General features: G+C 32.9%; 2 protein-coding genes across 2 annotated transcripts; both read right to left on the bottom strand.

The window, feature by feature from the left end:
* Positions 1-472: 472 nt before the first annotated feature.
* Positions 473-6,405, bottom strand: LOC144847843 (NXPE family member 4-like). The gene is made up of 7 exons (XM_078704380.1): positions 6,266-6,405; positions 6,048-6,142; positions 5,638-5,718; positions 4,849-4,897; positions 3,327-3,939; positions 2,433-2,485; positions 473-1,655 (listed from the first exon to the last, which is right to left on the bottom strand). The coding sequence occupies exons 2-7, from the start codon at positions 6,117-6,119 to the stop codon at positions 886-888; spliced, it is 1,638 nt and encodes a 545-aa protein (XP_078560506.1). The 5' UTR covers positions 6,120-6,142; positions 6,266-6,405; the 3' UTR covers positions 473-885.
* Positions 6,406-8,138: 1,733 nt separating this feature from the next.
* Positions 8,139-22,350, bottom strand: LOC144848691 (PAX-interacting protein 1-like). The gene is made up of 18 exons (XM_078705539.1): positions 22,202-22,350; positions 21,577-21,720; positions 20,910-21,017; positions 20,288-20,401; positions 19,207-19,783; positions 18,845-18,936; positions 18,007-18,102; positions 17,385-17,525; positions 16,874-16,995; positions 15,829-16,013; positions 12,295-12,338; positions 12,045-12,136; positions 11,785-11,893; positions 11,276-11,444; positions 10,414-10,514; positions 10,073-10,283; positions 9,556-9,615; positions 8,139-8,763 (listed from the first exon to the last, which is right to left on the bottom strand). Exons 1-18 carry the CDS (start codon positions 22,292-22,294, stop codon positions 8,735-8,737), a joined length of 2,487 nt encoding a protein of 828 aa, XP_078561665.1. The 5' UTR covers positions 22,295-22,350; the 3' UTR covers positions 8,139-8,734.
* Between the last annotated feature and the right edge of the window lie 482 nt (positions 22,351-22,832).

The raw sequence follows: 22,832 nt of genomic DNA, 5'->3' as shown, positions 1-22,832 counted from the left end.
TCAATTATTTATTGACTCTCACCGTACGTTACAGTATTGTCATAGAAAACAAATAACAAATAGCACAAAACGAAAATAAAATACAAAATATATATATACAAATATATCCAATCTGCAGACAATATATATACATATATATAAACATATTTAGGTTGAAAGTATCAGACCGTTAGAGTGAGGATAGAGTGCTCAATACCAAGGTAGAGCATAAATAAATAAAATAACAGCAGAAAACTTGGTTACTTCATTGTTTTAATCGCTACAAATCTGTTTCGTATGACCACCATCTAGCTGGCCGCACTCATCAGGCGAAATATAAAACATATTTCGCCTGATGAGTGCGGCCAGCTAGATGCTGGTCATACGAAACAGATTTGTAGCGATTAAAACAATGAAGTAACCAAGTTTTCTGCTGTTATTTTATTTATATATAAACATATATATAAACTAATATATAAAAACACATTGGACATAGAACATTAATTCTAAACCGCCCCGTGATATACTGAAATTTAATTAACATAGGTATAGAACATAAATTCTAAACCGCCCGGTGATATACTGAAATTTAATTAACATAGGCATATAACATAAATTCTAAATCGCCCGGTGATATACTGTAATTTAATTAATTAATTAGAACGATAAGATAAGGAAATCTGTGAGAGGAGTATCACTTTTGCCTTGTATGTCCGCCTTATGGGACTGAAAGGGAAACCTTTATGAGCCCTTATTATTGGCGTAATCGCTCACACAAGTTACTAACAAATGTAAATTATTCTTACGTTAATCTTTCAAAATTGTTATTTGTATTTCACTACAGTAAAATAGTTGTAGTTGCCTAATAAAGGCAGGCAGAATTGCCTGGAATTGTAAAAGAAAATTCTATTCTACTTTGCAAACATGGGAAAGAAATAGATATAACTCTTGATAAATAATTCTCATCGGCATGTGGATTTTTGATTTAGATGGGTGCGCCAAATTCATATCCCATACGTCAATAATATGAATACCAATATCTTTAAATACATCAAGAAAGAAACTACGAATATCGTAAATCAACTTATCACCGGCATAAAGGAGAGAAGTTCCTGTATCGTGATTCCGAGGTTTTGGCGTTTTGATAACAAAAACTGTATTAGGACAACGCTTTCGTAATCTCAGAACTGTTTGACGCAAGAGGTAAAGTCTCTCTATATACCGTTCTTTTACCCACTGTGTATAATGGGCCCATGGACTGATCATAATAATATAATTACAAATCCTAGTGTCCAGGTTGTCCATGATCTCATATTCCCATCTACCAATGCGGTATGGACTATTACTTACTCCTAGTGTGAATGGATGGAAATGAAATGTTAGATTAACAACATCACTTGAATGGTAAGTTTTCTTAGGGTTAGGATATTTTGTCATGTTGCTTTTTTGAAGACCTAGAAGATCAAGTAAGCCACCATTCCATTGCCTTGTTGTGGAGTCTCCAAAGAAGTAAAGTTGTTTCCCCTTTACGCATTGTCTTATTTCCGCCATTGACCACTGCTTTGACTTACACCGTAGTGACGTCCAAGAATTTTTCATCCAAAAACCATCACTAATTGTAGCTGGTAGATCTGCTTTGCATTCTGGTAGGTGATACACTATGTTTTCAGAAGTTTCTGGGAAACAAAAAGTTATTCTAGCGAATCGAAAGCGTCAGCTTATACACATGCGTAGAGAGGGATTTGGAAGATGGAAACATGAATACGCATGTGTATAAGCTGAAGCTGAAAAATTTGCATAGAGGAAAATCGGCTTTTAGCCTGTTTTCCACTAGGCGCGAATTAAATAATAGAGTATTACACTGGTTTTATTTACATACATGTTTTCACCCATTTTGCATAATTATATTAGGCCTATACAATTAGAATATTGATAAAATAATCCAAAGTTTAAATATGATATATAGTTTTAATAAAGTTAATCACACTTTTTCAGGTAAATAATTTTTTTATGATCCAATTTTTGGTCAAAGTGGATAACTATTATGTGAAATTAAAATGACATATTCAACAAAAAAATGTTAAGAATTATTTTTTCAGAGGACAATACATCTTTAAATAAAAAAGTCATTGGCTGAAAAATAAACACGAAAAAGATTAGGCCTACGTGATGAAAAAGTTTTATATTTTTACTCGGCTTTGCTTCATGAAAATATATAGCCTTCATCTTTCACCATATAAATTACTTGTACCATTGCATTGCACTTTTTCTTTTATATCTATGTTCATTTTTGTAAATGTTGTTGCTTAACCATACCTTGATGTTAAGGTGAATGTTAATAAATTTTGAATTTGAATTTGTAACGGTCTAAAACTTTGAAATTCCGTCTTAATAATAGCCCAGTGTGATGCAATTGTAAATAAGGATTTGAGTAAAAAAAGTGCAACATTTACCTGTGATGTTTATTTTTAGAGGACCATTCAAAATCCTAACATACGTTACAGACCTATAGAGAGACAATGTTTACATAAAATCACTTTATTACAAACATTATAGCCTAAGCCAAAACATTAAAAGCAGGTAGGCCTATTATTTTTTATAATTAATGGTAAAACTTGCATTTTCCAAGTTTTTGGATCTAAAATAGCAATTACCGTAAATCTTCTAATAGTAACCCACACTCTAATAGTAACCCCCTTCTAATAGTAACCCACCTTATAATTAAGTCAATCTATAATAATAACCCACTACTCTAATAGTAACCCATAGGAGCTACTATTAGAGTCACAAACACTTTCCATTATAAAGACTGGTCGTTTATGGCAGCCGTATTTTGAAAATAAGGAGATAATGCATTTTGATCTCGGGAGTGGGGGAGGATTGAGTGTTTTTGAGTTTATAAAATGAATATAAAGTTCAACCAAACTTGTTTTTTTGCTATTAGTTGCTGACCGGAAAAGTTGGTGGTGGGTTACTATTTTCAGGTGCCTAATTTAAGATTAGTAATAGTAACCCACTACTCTAATAGTAACCCCTCTTCTAATAGTATCCCACCATAAAAAACAATCAAAGATTAGAAGATTTACGGATATTGGTTTTGTTTTGTGTGTTGTTTTCATGGAGAAGAAATAGTAGTGCAATTATAGTCTTGCGCTAACAAGTCATCCTACTATTCAAAAGCCATTTGAACAGAAAATATAATGCACATATCTATATATGATATATAGATTTGTTATAGGCCTAACACTACTCATTTTCATCTCTATGTATTCGCATTATGTTATTGCATTTGTAGGCTTGTCAATGAGGCTTTTGTTTATGGTAAATCAACAAATGAACGAACTTACTTTTGAAAGAGGGCAGAATTGTCAGAGAATAAATAAGAAAAATGTCTTTCAATGTAGGTATTCTTGGACTTAAGTGACGTCAATGAATCACATGTAAACACTTTCTCGTTCGGTTTATCACATACAAGTTCGGTTGTTCCCAACGCCAGTGGAAAACTATAAACGCATGCATTTTTGTAGTCAGCATGCACTTTAAGTTTACACTTTTTTATTTCGTATGTTTTATTGTCGTTCGATGTGAAATTACCATTCCATACGACTCTGTCTTCCATCGGCCAAAGTACATTTTCAATAAAATCAGTGGTTTTAGACGGATGTACCAATGTAATTTCAACATCATATTCACCTGACTGTGCAGCAAAAAACGTAGCCTCATAAGTACCGTTATCAAAATCAGTTATCTTGCCTGCTACATTTAGGCCTACTACCTTATTTCTTATAGTTGCATACCAAAAATCTCCTCCTTTTCGGAAATGACTGTTGTTGATGTCTCTAGCTTCAATAATCACACTGAAGTAGCTACCGGCGTTGACAGATTGACCAGAATGCTTAACATAATACCTTGTGTTTGACGAATTTGTAATTCCAATAGCTTTAGGCCTATGGGTTTTCTGTAAAATAGTAACCTGTCCGGGTAATTAGATGCGATTTCTACAACTTTCTCGTGTTAATGTTGGTGTTTTTTATTTTAAATTTCATTTTCGTGGAGAAATCAGAATCCAGAAACAACGGAGTGGGGTTGTGGCTTGGTGGTTATGATGCTTTGCTACCACTCCAAGGGTCCTGGGTTCAAGTCCCGTCACATGTCAGGATTTTTATAATAATTACAACTTCATTCCCAAAGACTTGTAATAAGACTTTGTTTATGTAGAGCACCTTGTTTGTCTTGTGAACCTCTGAGGGTCCCTAATGATCAGCAATTGCTGGATGGATCACCCTCATTAAATATGGTCCAAAAAAATCCCCCGGCACTATACCGCATTGTGTTGTTTTGTTTGAATAAAATTAACTTGAAAAAGTAATTCGCTGGTTATTTTAAACTGTAATCTCTCTTAATCTAAATCAATTTTCAACGAAATTATTATTTTACCTTTTGATATTTATATTATTATATATTATTGATGTTCTATACTGTTTAAATAAAGAAGATTATAGATTTTATTATTTGAAATCAAAATAAATATTAATACCCCTTCTCTCTATTATTTTAGAAAATGTTAACTGTATTTTGTTTTTATTTTTAGGTTTAGACAAATGTCACTCTTAATTGAACGCATTTAGGCCCTAATGTTAAGGGTCACAAAAAACATAAATATATTAACTAAAAAGTCATTGTTCCACATAAATTAGAACACATCAGTATAGTAGGTCTGCTGCAGATATTGCAAAAATATTATATTTTTTGTTTATTGACAAAAAAAAGGATTATAAAATGTATTCATAGTTTTATTTGAAGAGCGAGGTCATGTGTATGGTTAATTGTTTTTTACTCCTCCAAAAAATAAATAGCAACATACCTTAGTAATCTGTTGTTTTTCATTTTCAACGCGGTAATTTGTTGTTGCAAGAACCTATATTAAAACAATAATAACAACAACAACAATAATAATAATAATAATAATAATAATAATAATAATAGGCCTAATAATATTATTACTAATAATACCAATACTGTACTACTAATAGTAATAATAATGGTAGTCTTTTTAGTTGTAATATTCTTGTTGCTTGGTACAGTATTTGCAAACATTTTCTCCATAACTAAAAAATGTATTGTAGATGGAGAAGTCTATTTAAGCTTATAGTTTGCGAATTTTCTTTTTCTGTTTGTAGGCCTAAGTTTGTTGATATGGATGAAATTTCTGAAATAAAAGAAATTGATTGATTGATATCGCGCCTAATACAATGTTTCTAAGCGCTTTATACATAAAAATAATCCATCAAATATCCTAAGATAACCAAAAAAAGCAGATGATCCATTTTCACTGCTCAGTTCTCCCAACACTTTGAAGCTCCCATATGATAGCTCACCGTAACTGAATACACAGAGCTCGAGTCGAGTGAAAAGGGCATCTGTCTATATCCTACCAAAACAAGATGTTGCTTAAAAATATGTATGTAAAAAAATATGAAAAATAAAATCTCTTTTCTATTTTCGAGAAATATCAAAATCTTCAAACCAACGCGTTGCAACGTAATGATAAGAGCTAAAGCTAGGTTCCCACTAAGACGCTACGCAACAAATGATGGCTTGTGATTGCGCTGTATCCTTGCGCTGAGTCATATGGTGACTAAACTTTCATATGCCTACCAGTTCGTAACTTTTAGGCCTACAACTTGGAATCAATGCAAACGTTACTGGAGGTTGAACAACATAACGTAATGTCATAATCTGAAATGTAAATAATAATAAGTATTATATATACTACGGTATAAATTTTGAAATTACAGTTTATTGTAGTGATTACATTCGGCAGTCCTTAAATTAACATTTGCATTCTTCAGGCTAATCGCAAATAGCCCAGTCAGTAGGCCTACAATAGAACCTATAGTACGGGGTGTCTAGAAAACTCAGATATCAGTAGGCCTATTAGTAGATCTGGAAGATCTAGATATTATGCCTAACAGTTGATAGGCCTGATGTCATTGTGTTATAAATTACGCTAAATCTGGATAACATATTTTGTCTAAAAAATAAGTAAAATAATAATAGTTTCATACATAAGCTGTATACAAAACCAGTGCAAAGAAGAGCGCTTTACAGATTGTCTTCATGCTCACTAATTTCCTCATGACTTTTTGAAAATATGACGCATCTAAAATAAAACAGATACAGTATGTAAAACCATTAAATCACGATATGCTAACAATAAAATAGAAGAACTTAGTTTGTAGGCATATTTATACATTTTTCTAATTACATATGCATTTTAACTTACCTCCTTACTGTATACAAATAACATACGAATCTCACTAAAATTCAATCCTAACACCTTTTGTACAGTAGAGCGGTTTTGTGGTGAGTAAGCCAAGGATGAACTGAACAAAATAACGTTCCGCAAGACAATTTTCTATACAATTAATCTAATCAGTTCTAAATTATATATATACCATTCATAAAAATGAATTGGCTTTAACGCAAAGCTGGTTTTTAACCAGACGTGTATTATCATTCAAAATTGGGGTCGGTTTCTCTGCCTAGGGCCGAGTAAACCTTTAATTTGAAAATGACTGCATTTCTGTTCAATTTTTGCTCCAAAATAAAATTGGTAGGCCTACTAGCGGTTAATTCAAACGTTACTGCAGTGTAGTTGACTGAAAGTCAGCAGCTGTCAATCAGTTAATATAAATGGCGTTCTAACACCGAATTAAATGAGTGTTTTAACCGTTATTTTTGCGCAGCTGCCATTTAACCGGTTACTAAAAAATTGTCCTGTTTCTGTTTCCAAGAAAGTGGGTTTAATTTTTCACATCGTTTTAAGCGGTTATTTTTATGCAGCAGAAACAGGACCTTATATTTAATAATCTATTCATCTCAATAATAAACAATCTATTCAGGTTAGCAAAGTTACTTACCAATTCGTAATTCCTTAACGTGGACAAAATTCTACTGTAAAAGTTCTGAAAAAGATTAGCCTACATCACTGTATGATTTAAACGAAGGAAGACTTGCAACGACATTAATGTCGAAGGATACGCCTTTTTCACGAAACCATAGAGATATTATAATATCTCTATGACGAAACGGAAGACATCGATATAAAAAAACAAAAATAACATAGCGTTTTCATGTCCCCCACATATTGTTTTTTGTGGGGAGGGGAGTGTCCCCCTCACTTTTCAACAGCAACATCATTAAATGTTTGAAATGAAATAGAAAGTAACACTTCTATGACAGGCATGAGGTATCGTATGTAATTTCGGAAAATACAGTATTTAAGAAGAATAGATTTTGTGTGAAAATAACCAGTGGCGCATCAGGACCAGTGCCTAAACCAAAACAATTGTATTCTTCCGGGCGGAATTTTTATGTGCTCAGAAATCGATTGAAACGACCTATTATTAAATAAGAGCCGGGCTTCGCCCCCTGGGCACCAACCGGCGCCCCTGGCCCCCAGCCTAATGTTGTTCGCAATTTATTTCATTTGTATACGTTCCCCCACTATCAAAAATAACCAGTGGCGCATCAGGACCAGTGCCTAAACCAAAACAATTGTATTCTTCCGGGCGGAATTTTTATGTGCTCAGAAATCGATTGAAACGACCTATTATTAAATAAGAGCCGGGCTTCGCCCCCTGGGCACCAACCGGCGCCCCTGGCCCCCAGCCTAATGTTGTTCGCAATGTATTTCATTTGTATACGTTCCCCCACTATCAAAAATGGTTCTGGGCCGTCGGTTACGTCAGATCTATCGTCAAAGCTTTGGAAATTGAGGCGCTCAGGTTTGGCAGCGGAGTGAGTCAGCGGAGTGATCGTTTGGACTTGACGTCTCATTATTGGTCATTTTAATTCTGTTCTCACCATCTTGGTAGCCAGATTACAATGCTTTCCCACCAAGTTGGTGGCTCACTAAGTACTATGAGAACAGTGTGACGTCAGTGCAAACGATCAATAGACGACATGGTCTACCTGGTCTAACAGACTGAGCTTTAATTCAATAGCTTCTGTTCAACCGTTAAAATGGGAGAGAATAATCCGCGACACGAGATACAAAATAGACTAATCAAATTACATAGAATGGATAAATTCTGCTACAAGGAAAATGTTGAGGTTGAACCCAAATGAAGTAAACAAACGTATCCAAATCTATATTTACAAATTAGTTAATATAGTTATAATTATATACAATAATTTGTTATGCACACATATGTTATGATAATGTTATTTGTGTATCAACTTTATAAACAATGGTAATTACTCAACAATAATTTACATTTAAAACAATATTTTCAGCTTGAGTGAAATACTAAAAATATGTCAAATTATTAATATAAAATGTGTATGTTAAATATTTATTAATAATTATTAGTCATGGAATAAATACACCCATGGTATAGCTACCAATATACTGAATTGTCTATGCTTTTTGAGTCAACTCAGTTAAAAGTCAAACCATGTTTTGGCGTCGTCGGCTTAGAAGTATGTAAAAATATAGTTCACATGGAATATGTATAGTAAAACATTATTAATACTGTAGTTGAGTTCAGCCCACTGGTAAATTTGGGATCCAGTCAAGCCTGACACTCTGCGATGGGGCGACTTTGAATAAGCCAACTTTGAAAAGGGGTCTTCTTCTTCATCATTTCGGTCACCATAAATTGGTCAATACCTCTTGAAAAATACCGTAACATTGTGCTATGGAAGATTCCAAGTATCACAGTAGCTAGACCAATCTGAAAGTGTGTTATCATCCAACCTTGCCATAGTATTTAAATGTAATTATATGTTAAGGATAAATATTAGATACAAATTCTATTCTAGTTGAATTGAATTCCTGTTCCAACACAGTTCCGGTCCGGAAAATCATCAACGATCCACACGGCTATGCGACAATCAATATGCGCATAGCCATGTCAAAGCGAAACATTGACATTTGCTGGCACCGGACCAGTGCCGGAACAGGTGTGAAAGACCCTTAAATCATATCCACAAAATTTGCACAGGTTCAAGCCTCTCCTCAACCATAGTTCTGGTGATAGAACCAGTCATCTTGTATAAGGACTTATTTACTACTTTTTCTTTATACTGGGTGACCTCTTCAGTCAAAGAATGGTCTCCCAGAGGGCCAAGGCATGAGTGGCTGTGTGTGTACCAGTACTCGTCTGATGTTAGAGTACTAGGTTCTTTAAATTTCACATGAGCTAGATTTGTACATTGGACCTACAGTTTATAGTCCATTTCTGAGAAGTGAGGCTTGAACCTTAGCCTTACGGCTACATATTACGGTACCACTGTCTTAATCGCTCGGCCACTCACTAGCTGACCAAAATAGGAGGACCTAAAACTGAAAGTCTAGTGTACACATCTGTGGTTAAGTAACCGATGTATCATCTAAAATAAAATTCAGGAGCACAATTAAATATGTACCTATTTGCTGGCCAAGTAACAAGATGCAATTTTGAAGAACAGCTAACACAAATATTGAAACATAGTAATAAAAAGATACTTGGCAATCTCAGGTGAAAAACTAATAAATATTGTTTTTGTGATCACTTTGAAAAGGATATGAGTTAAAATCCAACTGCTGCTTCAGTACTCCAGTTAAAATGAACTCTGCATTGTGGATTTCTGTAAAAAAAAATTAATAATTAATAATAGCATTATTCAGACGATTCTCTGTACTGTTTACCCAGAATGAGTAATATCATCACATGTGTATCACATGACTATACATACCCTAACCTTTCATGATACAGGAACCACATGTGACACACATCAGATGCTGTATTATGAAATTAGGCTATGATACTGGACAAATATTGTCACACGTGAAGATACAACACTGACAACTAAAAAGGACTTTCTGACAATTCAACTTCAAATAAATTCTCAAAAGAATTTTAAACATTTATGTTGGTATATTTATTTAAAAATGTTTATGTTTTTTTTCCATAGTAAATGCGGTACCAACTCAATATTTCACTTATTACCAATACCTGAATTTATTATAAATATAACCAGTATTAGTATGTTTTCTAATCTCTTATCAATATCTAGAGCCCAGAGAAACAATGTTAATTCTTACCTATGTGGTCATTAAACAGATCTCTACAGGACGGGAGATCATTATCACACGTCACGACAATGAAAGCAGTAGATGCAATGTTCTTCCGAATGACCATGATGTTCTTCAGCGATGGACGACTGATTAAAACTCGCCCTCCTGCACTCTCTATGATGTCCCGCATCATATCGATTCCAGGTTTCACTCCAGGGGTGAGGTAGAAGATCAAATTCTGTACAAAACATAAATGTGTTTCATGTAAACAGAACTGTTTTTTATGTAAACAGTCAGGTCTTTTTTATGTAAAAAAACACTCAATAAACTACCCTATGTATATGTAAACTATTTTATTTGTTACTTACTTGAAACAATTTACAATGCTTTGATCGCATCATTGATTCCTTTAAATTGAAATTAAACGTCACCTCTGCTTCTTTGTCAGCCAGTACAAAATTTGTTTCATCTTTAAAAAAAAAACCACATATGAACAAGTTGAAAAAGATACGATTGTAAAGGTCAAAATGTTATCCTCGCACGATCAATCGTTGTTTTAATTTTATTCTAAAATACTTTAAATATTTGTACAACATATATTAGCAGGTATAAAAAAAATTATACAGTATTAACAGAGAGTATTAATAAACATTATATGAATTCTGAGAATTTGTAAAAATAATATAAAAATATCATTAATTAAAATGATTAGAATGACTGTGATGTGAACAAACTGAATAGAGGGTAGTATTTTAGTTTAAAAATCAAAGTTGCTAGGTCGCTAAACCCAGGGTTCCTCAGGAGTATCACTTCAGAGTTTGATATGAAAGGGGCTTTAAGCTCTGTCTACACTATCAAACTTAATGTGACAAAAAATGTAATGTGGGCATATATGGACATAATTTCATATCACTACCATATTTGAGCTTATCTTATTTTTTTTTTCCAACTAGTTTGATAGTGTAGAAAGAGCATTAGATGATATATTTGGTCTCCCACCACCCATGTATGAAACAATATTAAATAGGGATCCATTCGGTTTAAAGATGTATTGTCCCTAAAAATCATGAAAAATGAAGATTAATTAAATCAGACTTTGAATAAGGTATTTTGTAGATTTAATACAGTTAGTCTCTACATTAAAATGGCATATTCAACAGAAAAATGTTTATAATTATTTTTTCAGGGGGACAATACATCTTTAATGACAGACTAAAAGGAATAACTAACCTAAAATATATCTGCTTTTGTAGCTTTCTTCCAACCAGGCTGGAGAAATAATATGACTACAGACCGAGACTCCAGATAGGAATTTAACAGTCCTGCTCACTTTAGATGCTACTAAGTGGGTACACATTTGAATAGAGTCTGCCACCTGACCACCTAACCTCTCTAGTTTCTGAAGAATAAAAGAAAACCATGGCATAATTATTCAATGAATAAGAAAAAAAATGAAATAAAGGTATGGAATCTTTTGGGAGGAGATGAAGATAGATCCTTTTAAATTGGACGCTTATTAGTGGAAAGTAAAAGCCTTAAAAAAGATAGCATGTAGAATTGCTTTTTGCAGATTTTTAAATAAACATATGCATTTCATTTTAAAAATCAAAGGGCAAATTACTGAAATTACAATGCTGTGGGTATATCAATGATAAAAGCTAAATAATAAACGATAAAAACAGCGAGAAAGAAGTTGCAGATTGAAATTCTTTGTGTATTAAATTAATTATCATCATTACTCTTGTTAATTCCTTGACGATCTTTGGTTCGATTCCAGTAAAGAGAACTCTTGGTGGCGCTCTGTGAGGGTCGATGGTGATTGTACCGTCCCAGTCTTCACATTCTTTTCTGTAAAATATAATTTCCAAATATAAAGTATTTTTGTAATGTAAAAATCAATTCAAAATTCTCAACATTTTTTATTTGTGGTTGAAACTAGTGAAAAAGGAATAAAAGATTGGGGTGGGGGTTTTGGAAGAGAGAAAGAGGAATGAATTACCTTTGTTTTTTAGCTGCTGATCCGACAGGGCTAGTGGGCTCATGCTTTCGCTTATCTCCTTGAGATGCGTGTTCTTGGCTAGAAATAAAGTCCTTACAAAATAGAAGAAAATCAAAGTAAAAAAAAAAATACGAACACAGTAGCATTGATACTTTTGAAGTGTTCTCATTCATGTTTGTTACTTGCAAATACATTATTTCTGTAAGATTTGTAAAACACCTTCAAAATATAATATAAACAGTATTTTTACCTTTCGTGCTGCAGGAGATATCTTCAGTGGAACCATCCAGGGTTCTGCAAAAAAATGAAAGTATGAAGTATGTCTGTCTGATATGGATACAATAAAATATTATGTAATACAGCAGTAAATTAAGGGTATTGCTAAACTGCGCAAACCAAGCGCAAACAGCGCAAACCAAGCGCAAACCAAAAAAAACCCTGCGCAAACCTCCTCCAAATGGCTTATTATTGTTTCTATCATGACTAGGACTATCATAGCAAGTAATTTATGAAAAAAAAATTATGAAATTGCTGTAAGTTGGCTTTTTTTTGGGCGAAAAACATCATTTTTTGGGTGAAATGTCAGATTTTACAGTGTAAATCGCGCAAACCAAAAAAAACCTGCGCAAACCTCTTCCAAATCACTTATTATTGGTTCTATCATGACTAGGACTATCATGGCAAGTAATTAATGAAAAAAAAATAATGAAATTGCTGTAAGTTGGCATTTTTTTTGGGCGAAAAACATAATTTTTTGGGTGAAATGTCAGATTTTACAGTGTAAATCGCGCAAACCAAAAAAAACCTGCGCAAACCTCTTCCAAATCACTTATTATTGGTTCTATCATGACTAGGACTATCATGGCAAGTAATTAATAAAAAAAAAATAATGAAATTGCTGTAAGTTGGCCTTTTTTTGGGCGAAAAACATCATTTTCTGGGTAAAATGTCAGATTTTACAGTGTAAATCACGCAAACCTAAAAAAACCCTGCGCAAACCTCCACCAAATCGCTTATTATTGTTTCTATCATGACTAGGACTATCATAGCAAGTAATTTAGGAAAAAAAAATAGTGAAATTGCTGTAAGTTGGCCTTTTTTGGGAAAAAAAAAATCATTTTTTGGTGAAATGTCAGATTTTACAGTGTAAATCGCGCAAACCTAAAAAAACCCTGCGCAAACCTCTTCCAAATCACTTATTATTGGTTCTATCATGACTAGGACTATCATAGCAAGTAATTTATGAAAAAAAATTATGAAATTGCTGTAAGTTGCCTTTTTTTTGGGCGAAAAACATAATTTTTTGGGTGAAATGTCAGATTTTACAGTGTAAATCGCGCAAACCTAAAAAAACACTGCGCAAACCTCCTTCAAATGGCTTATTATTGTTTCTACTATGACTAGGACTATCATGGCAAGTAATTAATGAAAAAAAAATAATGAAATTGCTGTAAGTTGGCCTTTTTTGGGAAAAAAAACATAATTTTTTGGGTGAAATGTCAGATTTTACAGTGTAAATCGCGCAAACCAAAAAAAACCTGCGCAAACCTCTTCCAAACCACTTATTATTGGTTCTATCATGACTAGGACTATCATGGCAAGTAATTAATTAAAAAAAAATAATGAAATTGCTGTAAGTTGGCCTTTTTTTTGGGCGAAAAACATCATTTTCTGGGTAAAATGTCAGATTTTACAGTGTAAATCGCGCAAACCTAAAAAAACACTGCGCAAACCTACATAATGTTGATTTGGAAATACAGTAGAATGTTATAAAAAAACCTTGAAGGTAAATAATTGCGAAACATTTCATTAAATAAAGTTATATTTAAAAAAAAAAATTTTTCTTGTTTCTGTTTGCGTTGTGAAATCTGTAATTTTCCCAAAAATTGTTTTACCCAAACAAAGGCAAACTTACAGCAATTTCAAATTGTTTTTCCATAAATTGTCTCCCTATATAGTTCTAGTTGTTATCTAATCAATATTAATTGATTTGAAGGAGGTTTGCGCAGCTTTTTTGGGGGTTTGCGCAAACCTTTGAATCTGTGAAATCTGTAATTTTCGCAAAAAATTAAAGTTTTTCCCCAAAAAAAAGGCAAACTAATACAGCAATTTCAATTTTGTTCCCATAAATTGTCTCCCTATATAGTTCTAGTTGTGTTCTAATAAATATTAATTGATTTAAAGGAGGTTTGCGCAGCTTTTTTTGTTGTTTGCGCTGTGAAATCAGTAATTTTCCCAAAAAATTGAAGTTTTTCACCCAAAAAAAAGGCAAACTTAAAGGAATTTCAATTTTTTTTCCCATAAATTGTCTCCCTATATAGTTCTAGTTGTGTTTTTATTAATATTAATTGATTTGAAGGAGGTTTGCGCAGCTTTTTTTGGGGGTTTGCGCTGTGAAATCAGTAATTTTCCCAAAAATTGAAGTTTTTCACCCAAAAAAAAGGCAAACTTAAAGGAATTTCAAATTTTTTTTCTCATAAATTGTCTCCCTATATAGTTCTAGTTGTGTTTTTATCAATATTAATTGATTTAAAGGAGGTTTGCGCAGCTTTTTTTTTTTTTTTGCGCTGTGAAATCAGTAATTTTCCCAAAAATTGAAGTTTTTCACCCAAAAAAAGGCAAACTTAAAGGAATTTCAAATTTTTTTTTCCTTAAATTGTCTCCCTATATAGTTCTAGTTGTGTTCTATCAATATTAATTGTTTTGAAGGAGGTTTGCGCAGCTTTTTTTGTTGTTCGCGCTGTGAAATCAGTAATTTTCCCAAAAATTGAAGTTTTTCACCCAAAAAAAGGCAAACTTAAAGGAATTTCAAATTTTTTTCCTCATAAATTGTCTTCCTATATAGGTCTAGTTGTGTTTTAATCAATATTAATTGATTTAAAGGAGGTTTGCGCAGCTTTTTTTGTTGTTTGCGCTGTGAAATCAGTAATTTTCCTAAAAATTGAAGTTTTTCACCCAAAAAAAAGGCAAACTTAAAGGAATTTCAATTTTTTTTCCCATAAATTGTCTCCCTATATAGTTCTAGTTGTGTTCTAATAAACATTAATTGGTTTGAAGGAGGTTTGCGCAGCTTTTTTTGGGGGTTTGCGCTGTGAAATCAGTAATTTTCCCAAAAATTGAAGTTTTTCACCCAAAAAAAGGCAAACTTAAAGGAATTTCAAATTTGTTTTCCCATAAATTGTCTCCCTATATAGTTCTAGTTGTGTTCTATCAATATTAATTGTTTTGAAGGAGGTTTGCGCAGCTTTTTTTGTTGTTTGCGCTGTGAAATCAGTAATTTTCCCAAAAATTAAAGTTTTTCACCCAAAAAAAGGCAAACTTAAAGGAATTTCAAATTTTTTTTCTCATAAATTGTCTCCCTATATAGTTCTAGTTGTGTTCTAATCAATAATAATTGTTTTGAAGGAGGTTTGCGCAGCTTTTTTTGTTGTTTGCGCAGTGTTTGCGCAGTTTGCGCAGTGTTTGCGCAGTTTGCGCAGTTTAGCAATACCCGTAAATTAATAATTAATTAATAATAATAAATTAATTAATGTTTATGTATTCAAGTACTAACTACTGATTTTGACCGAGATTGACTAACTACTCATTTTCATCACAGAGTTAATACACTTATACATTAATATATATTAATCTTAACCTGATGAAGGGCTAGTGTTGCCCAAAAGCTCTGCTTATTTTTATGGCTGTTTTACTGCATCATTTTGATTTAGCTCTTTGCTTATTTCATATTGTACTTCCATTGAAATCCAGCCACTGACACCCACAGTATTAAATGAATACTTACGCATTAAATGAATATTTTGGTAGGAATCAATCCTAAATGGATCTTCTAAATCATACTGTTGATATCTTGGTGATGCATAGTTCCTGACCCCTTCCACTCGACCCAGGATCAGGTCACATAACCATTGAAGATTCACGAAGGGTATGCGCCACTCCCGTGCCTTTCCAAACTTCTCTCCTTCCAATCTGTGAATTAATATTTCATCTTAATATGAATATTCTTGGTAACAGATAGAAAATAGAAAAATGCTGAAAGTCATTGGTTTGTTAGTTTATGCTGAAAAAAAGTACATTAGTTATCCAATTTTATGGTTTAAACAAAATTATATCATAATGTCATAACTGTCCCATGAGGCTAATTATTTTCAAAGCTAAGGTCAGACCTTGAATTAATTTTAACACTGTCCATATGGAGCTTAACAGAGCAATATAATTTCAAATGTTTTAAAATAACACATGACTCAAGTTAATTTGTATTTGTACTGTAGAATGCATTAAAGTGTCATTCAAATAGGGTTCTTTTTAAATAAAAGTTGATCAAATTGTAAAGTTTCCTTTTAACTAAACAAATAGGCAGCATATAATTTTAATACAGTTAAATGTTCCCTGAATAGGGGTTGGCCATAGTGTTATATTTATCCTCATTTGTTTTATAGTAAAAGTTCCTTTAATAAAGAAGTCCACTGAATAGGGTTATCTACTATATCATAATGGCCCTGTTAATACTGTGTACAGTATTAACATGGCCTTATTAATAAACATTATTTCTAATCTAGAATAATAAATCTAGTCAACTTTATAGTAACTACAACGATGACCTATCTAGGTCGTATCCTTAGGCCGAATGATAGTATAGAGGCGAGTGGTCTTTGACCTGTGACGGGGTCGAGGAGCTATTAATAAACCTTCTGGATATAGGTTGTGAAACGTTGCTGTCACTATCAACAAGTCCAGTTGACTAAATTTATTATTGTATTTATGAATAACAATATCCACAATCCTATTACTTCTAATGTATTTAATTTTGTGAGAGTTTACAATTTTACCTGTTACATAAAAGTAGAGTATTTGCTCTGCTAAAGAATCCTGTATACTTGGCGCCTGCAACCTCTAACATTGTCTTCACATCAATTCGATCCTTTCCTTCAAAACCAGTAATGGCCACAACCTGTAGATATAAAAATATATATTATATTTGAAAAAGAAACCTTTAGTGTGCTCATCAATAATGGCTCTACTCTACAGTCAAATTCTGATCGCCATTATTAAGTCGATGGGCCTAGTGCCTACCATTGACTCTACCATACAGTATTAAATAGACCAGTCCATCTTTCAACTTATGAAAATATTCTATCTATTCCACTCAAAAGCATTCATTACTTCTATACCAAAACAATTATATCTTGTGTGATACATACTATACATACTACATTTAGAATATGAGAAATTCTTTAAAAAAGACTTTATTAAAGTTGTATCATTTTGATAATTCAGGAAATTTCCTCATGACAAGACAACATACTGGTCCTATAATAGAGGTTCTAAATTATTGCTTACCTGATCCTTACACACAGTAGTTGGCATTGGGTAGGCGTAGACAGGGAAATGAATGGCTTTCCACGGAGGCAGCATTTTCTTGCGATTTAAGCAATCATTCAACCAATTAGCTGTCACGCATCGCTTACTATCCTTCACGGCCTAAAAATAAATTGAACAACATGTATATATCAGAGAGGCAATCCAAATCAGAAAGAGGGGGGCTATCGCAATCAACCGCGACGAAGGGGCTGTATATCTCGATCATGTATACACATCATTGCTACGAAAAAGTATGAAGTCACCTAGAAACAATAACAGATTTCCAGGAAGTAGCAGTGGACCGGATCACTTGTGATCAAGCCATCAGCCAAGATGGCAAAAGCTAAAGAATGTGAGTAATTTCTTTATTTATATATGCAGCTATATTCTTATATTCTCTTAATAAAAATGATTATATTCTTATATTATATTAATACAAATTATTTTCTTGAACGTCATTTTGTGGTTTTGTGGCTGCTTTTTTTTTCCATTTAAACATTTATTTACTTTCAATGACATAGTAACAAAATAAAAGGATACATAATATGACATTTATATGTGGTGATTTGAATGAAAATATAAAAAAAAAGAAAAATCTTACCAATTTAAAAATATCTGTCATTTGAGTATCACATAAAACATGAGTAATGCGATCCGAGTAACAATCATCAACTATTCCCCCATGTTCACGGATAACCTGAAAAAATAGATAAATAAAAAACATCAAAGAACGTTTTTTACTTGTAAGTAAATAAATCATAATAACACAACCAGATTAACAAAAACACATTAACTTCTATCCATACAGAATTACCTCAGGGACAAAATTGGAGGGTAAATACAGTATGTGCTAGAGTTGGTCGCCTACAGTACTGCTGCTAATGTACTATATGATGTATTTAAAATGTCTATCATCTACTTTTAATAATTCAAGGTTAATGTAAACAGATTAATTGCCAGTTTGACTGAACTTTTAGGTTTAGTATAGTGGAATCTATTTTACCAAATGACACACTAAAGCGTGTATAACACATACAAGTTCACATAATTATTTCTTCTATACAGTAGTACCGGTATGGTTCTACTAAACACTACCAAACAGTGATATACCGAATTGTACTGCACACATGTTTAGGGTTAGACGTATACATGTACAGCGTTTTATGGTGTCGCATTGGCATGTTGTGTTTAGTAGGGCCATCTAATTTACTTTCAAATTCAAACACTTGGAAATCAAATATTGACGTAATGTGTTTTTAATAATTTTCTGCTGAAATGACAACAATTTCATGTTATTAAAAGACAGTGTGTAAATTTATTTCATTTATTTTTTTATACTACTGTTGTATATTATATTCTTCACGAAAGTGTATGCCTTTAATTATAATGGTTTTCTGGGGGTTCAATGTACAGTATATATTAAACACAATTTGTTTTACCTTTTTCCAGGTCTCTGTGTACTCCTTCCCTATTAGTTCTGGGTATTCAATTACTAAAAATATGCAACCAAGCAGGCAGCAATCAGGAGTTACTATAAAATAAACATTTAAATCATTAAAACAGAATTTCAGAATTCTTTTCTCCAACATGGCAGCTGCTACACACTGAAACTGCCTAATACTAAAAACAATGGCCACTTCATTCACATTGCCTACTGTAGCACACACACTGGGGTGTACACCATACAAACCACTGGTATTGACACACCTACCTGTGTAATCTTTAAAATATTTATTTCAGGCCTATATTGTTGATGATCTCAATTGACTTTGAGGCTAGTTGATTTATAGAATGTACTTACATGTTACAGTGGGATCATGGCCAAAAAAATGTGGCTGTGTAGGCTGCTGTACAGGCTGTCCAGGGAGAGCATTGAAGCCTACCATGTGCGCTGGGTTTTGCTGACCCCCAAGCCTGCTCAAGACCTCAGCGAGCTGCCTTGGATCAAGGTCTTGTATTGGCGATTGCATAAAACCTGTGTTATTTGTAATGTTACGCAATGTCCGTGGTGATGATGCGTTTTCTAAGCTTGCAACCGTCCTGGGAGATTTAGGAGTCTTTTTACGTTCTGTTTTTGGCTTCGTTCTGGTTTTTGTTTTCTGTTTTTTAACTGGCTCAAGCGGTTCCAGCTTTTCAATGTTCCAAGGTTTTGATATGTGAAACGAGGGCGCTTTCTTTTCCGGTACAGCAACTGGTGCAATTACTTCTTCCTTTTCGACCTCCTCGACTACTTCTGGTTCCTTCATCTCTTCTTCAAGAAGAAGTCTTGGGTGATATATCTCTTCATCAATAATCTTTTTATTGCTGATACAATCTGTAACCCAATCTGGCATTACGATTTTGATACCAGTGTGTTCCAGTGAATGGACATATTTTTTCTTGGAAAAAAAAAGTGAAAATGTTTCAAATTATTATTACATTACGCATACATAAGCTTACTTAGAAATAAGATAATGAGAGAGGCAAAACCCCAAAAGTCACACATGAAATCATGATGACATTGTAGGACAATACATCACAGTACAAATAACTACTCTAGAAAAAAAAATTGATGCTAGTTCTACAATTTTTTTTCAAGTCTGTAGATAACTGCTCTAGTATATTTTACATTTTTTCGAGCATCATGATCACTTACAGCTATAGGTAATAAGGTAGTTTTATATAAACAAAAAAGAGTATGGGGAGTTTTCTAAAAAATATTACAGAAGAATCAGACACCTCCCTCTACTTGGGACACCATGAAACAACATGTGCTTTAACAATTTTATTCAGGGACCATGTTATTAAACAGACACTTTGTTAGGTCCCAAAGGTGTTACTGTATTTTGCTACAGTATTTATTGTCTTACAGCAAAAAGAAATATGATAAACAGTTATCTTACCCCTTCCGGTTTGAGTACCATCAAATGAGTGGTAGACTTGTTCAACTGTCGTTGGCATCGACCGCCATAGAAAGTTATCATTGCCCATAGTGAGTTCAAGTCATTCTTGGGTATCTGAAGATAACAAGTTATTAATTGATTGAACACTTTATTTCAGAATAAAAATTCCATATATACAACAAACAATACAAACGGAAAATCACACTAAAATAGGATTTTCTCCCATTTAGTGAAGAGATTTGAAGATCATAACAAATAGTTCGTAGTACACCTAACAAGATCATTTTCACTATTCAAAACTCGTATTCTAAAACCACTTATTAAAATGCACTTATTACAAATCAAAAAGTTGATAAATTTAAAAAAGATTGTCAATATACAGTACTGTAGTATATGTGTATTGTAGCATGAGTTATTCAATTTAAATTTTTTTTATTTACTTAAAGAATTGTTTGTAAATGTTGCTTTTCAAGTATCAGTAAGAAACAAGGGGAGAAAAAAGGTAAACTGGAAATAAAATACTTGCAAAAAAAAGAAAAACGACAGTATGACCTCACATGGTTATTTCTTTGCCCTTCCAAAACAGTCATGCATATTTTGGGATGAATTATACTAAACTTACCTTTGATGGTGTGGCTACCACGCCTGTAAAAAGTTGACTGACCTCTGGTGAGAAGGCTGAAAATGGTAACTTCACCCCACATTGTAATGACCTTAATACCCATCCAGGCTATAAAACAAAAATATCAAATTTAATATTATATAACATTTTAACAGGTTTTTAGCACTATCAATCAAAAGATTGGTTTTTGGAATGTGTTTTTAAATGGTAAAAAGAATTTCGGACCTTTTGTTCCTCTAGAAAGGTCTAGTATTGGGAGAGTTTTCAGAAAGCTGAGCTGAATTACAACAATATTAACAAATAATATAAAAATACAGAGGAAATATCAAAAACATTCAAATATCAAAAATATTCAAATATCAAAAATATAAAATACAATTAAACAATGGAAAATGACAAAAAACAAATGCTGAGAAGCACAAAACAACTTGCGAGAGTGAAAAAGAAATTGCATAAGATGATCATCATAAACGGGAATCATATACAGTAATTTATTTATTACCATCTTTACTGAGGGTAGCCTATCCAGTTCCAAATAGAACTGATCATTCAGGGCCCTCGATAAAACATACATACAGTACAACACATAAAATAATTGTAATTAATATCATTAAGAAGGGGATAGCACTGTTGGCATATATTTTTGTGTTAATTTCAATGGACTTACGGTGACCACTGGAAGATCAAACAGATGTTTAGCTTCACTAATTTCTGGATGGTCATTTTCTTCGGTGTCTGCTATCACCAAAGTCACCAGACCAGTCAGGTATGAATCTTGCTTTCCTCCACCTTTATCTAAAAGCTCTTGAATCTAAAAAAAAAACACAAAAGAAGAATATATTATTATTAATATTAAACTATGCTACTACTACAGCTAGGACCTAGGTATAGTATTAGTCTATTACTAATAAATGCCTATCAAATTAAATTGTAAAAAATTGTAATATTTACAAACTAGGGCCTAAACTGGCCTAGGTATATAGTTAGGCGGCTTTATTAAACATTATTAATTAATTTTTAATTATTATGCACGCAAAATTGCTTCAACACACAAGCAAGCAAAATACTAGGCCTAGCCTAGGTAGGCCTAGGCCCTATTTACTCAACTGGACTTGAATGATGATCTAGGCCTAGCCACCATGATCTAGGCTTAGCCTAGTTAGACCATCTATACAAATCGGCCTGCCCTCCCTGCTGCAGTGCAAGCCGACCGAGTAAGTAGTAGCCTAGCCCTAGCCAAAAACAGCTTGCGAAAATATCATAGAAAACGTATTTCAAAAACAGTTTCTTACTTTATCATCAACATTTCCAATAAAATAATATTTCATGTTCTCAAAAAAGCCATCAGGAACTTTATCAACTTCGGAATCTTTCGCAGAATCCATAATTTATACAAAATAAAATTATAGTCTAAATAGAAGTCATAACATCAAACAACATAGCGCGCAAACAAAATTGCCAGATATTTTAGTCTAGTTTTATATACATTTTTCAATTAAAGCATTCCTCGTTATCTAAACAATAAGGGCAATGTAAATAAAACATTTTTTTATATTTCTAATGTATATTTTAAGATAAAGCGGGATTTCTAAAGTAATTTTTACTGTAATTATAATGTTTTTCATTTCTGGCAATACTGAAGAGAAACAGCACTGAGAGGTAAAAGTTTGATACATAACTGGTAACCAACCATGGTTGTAACTTAACTCTGGGGAAAAAAACACTCTTTTTTTAGAATCATTACAAAAAACTAATCCGCCATTTTTTCGTAATCATAAAGTGGGGTCGACTTTCCACAATTACTTATTGTTTTTTTTTCTTGTTTTTATTTCTCGAATTCCGTCCCATACAAATACAAAAACTCTGATTCGATTGTAGGTAGCCAATTATGTACCAAATAACGTCCCACTAATATCGATAGCG

The sequence above is a fragment of the Antedon bifida genome, chromosome 7 (assembly GCF_963402885.1).
Source record: "Antedon bifida chromosome 7, ecAntBifi1.1, whole genome shotgun sequence".
NCBI lineage: Eukaryota > Metazoa > Echinodermata > Crinoidea > Comatulida > Antedonidae > Antedon > Antedon bifida.
This window is presented reverse-complemented; position numbering and strand designations above follow the sequence as displayed.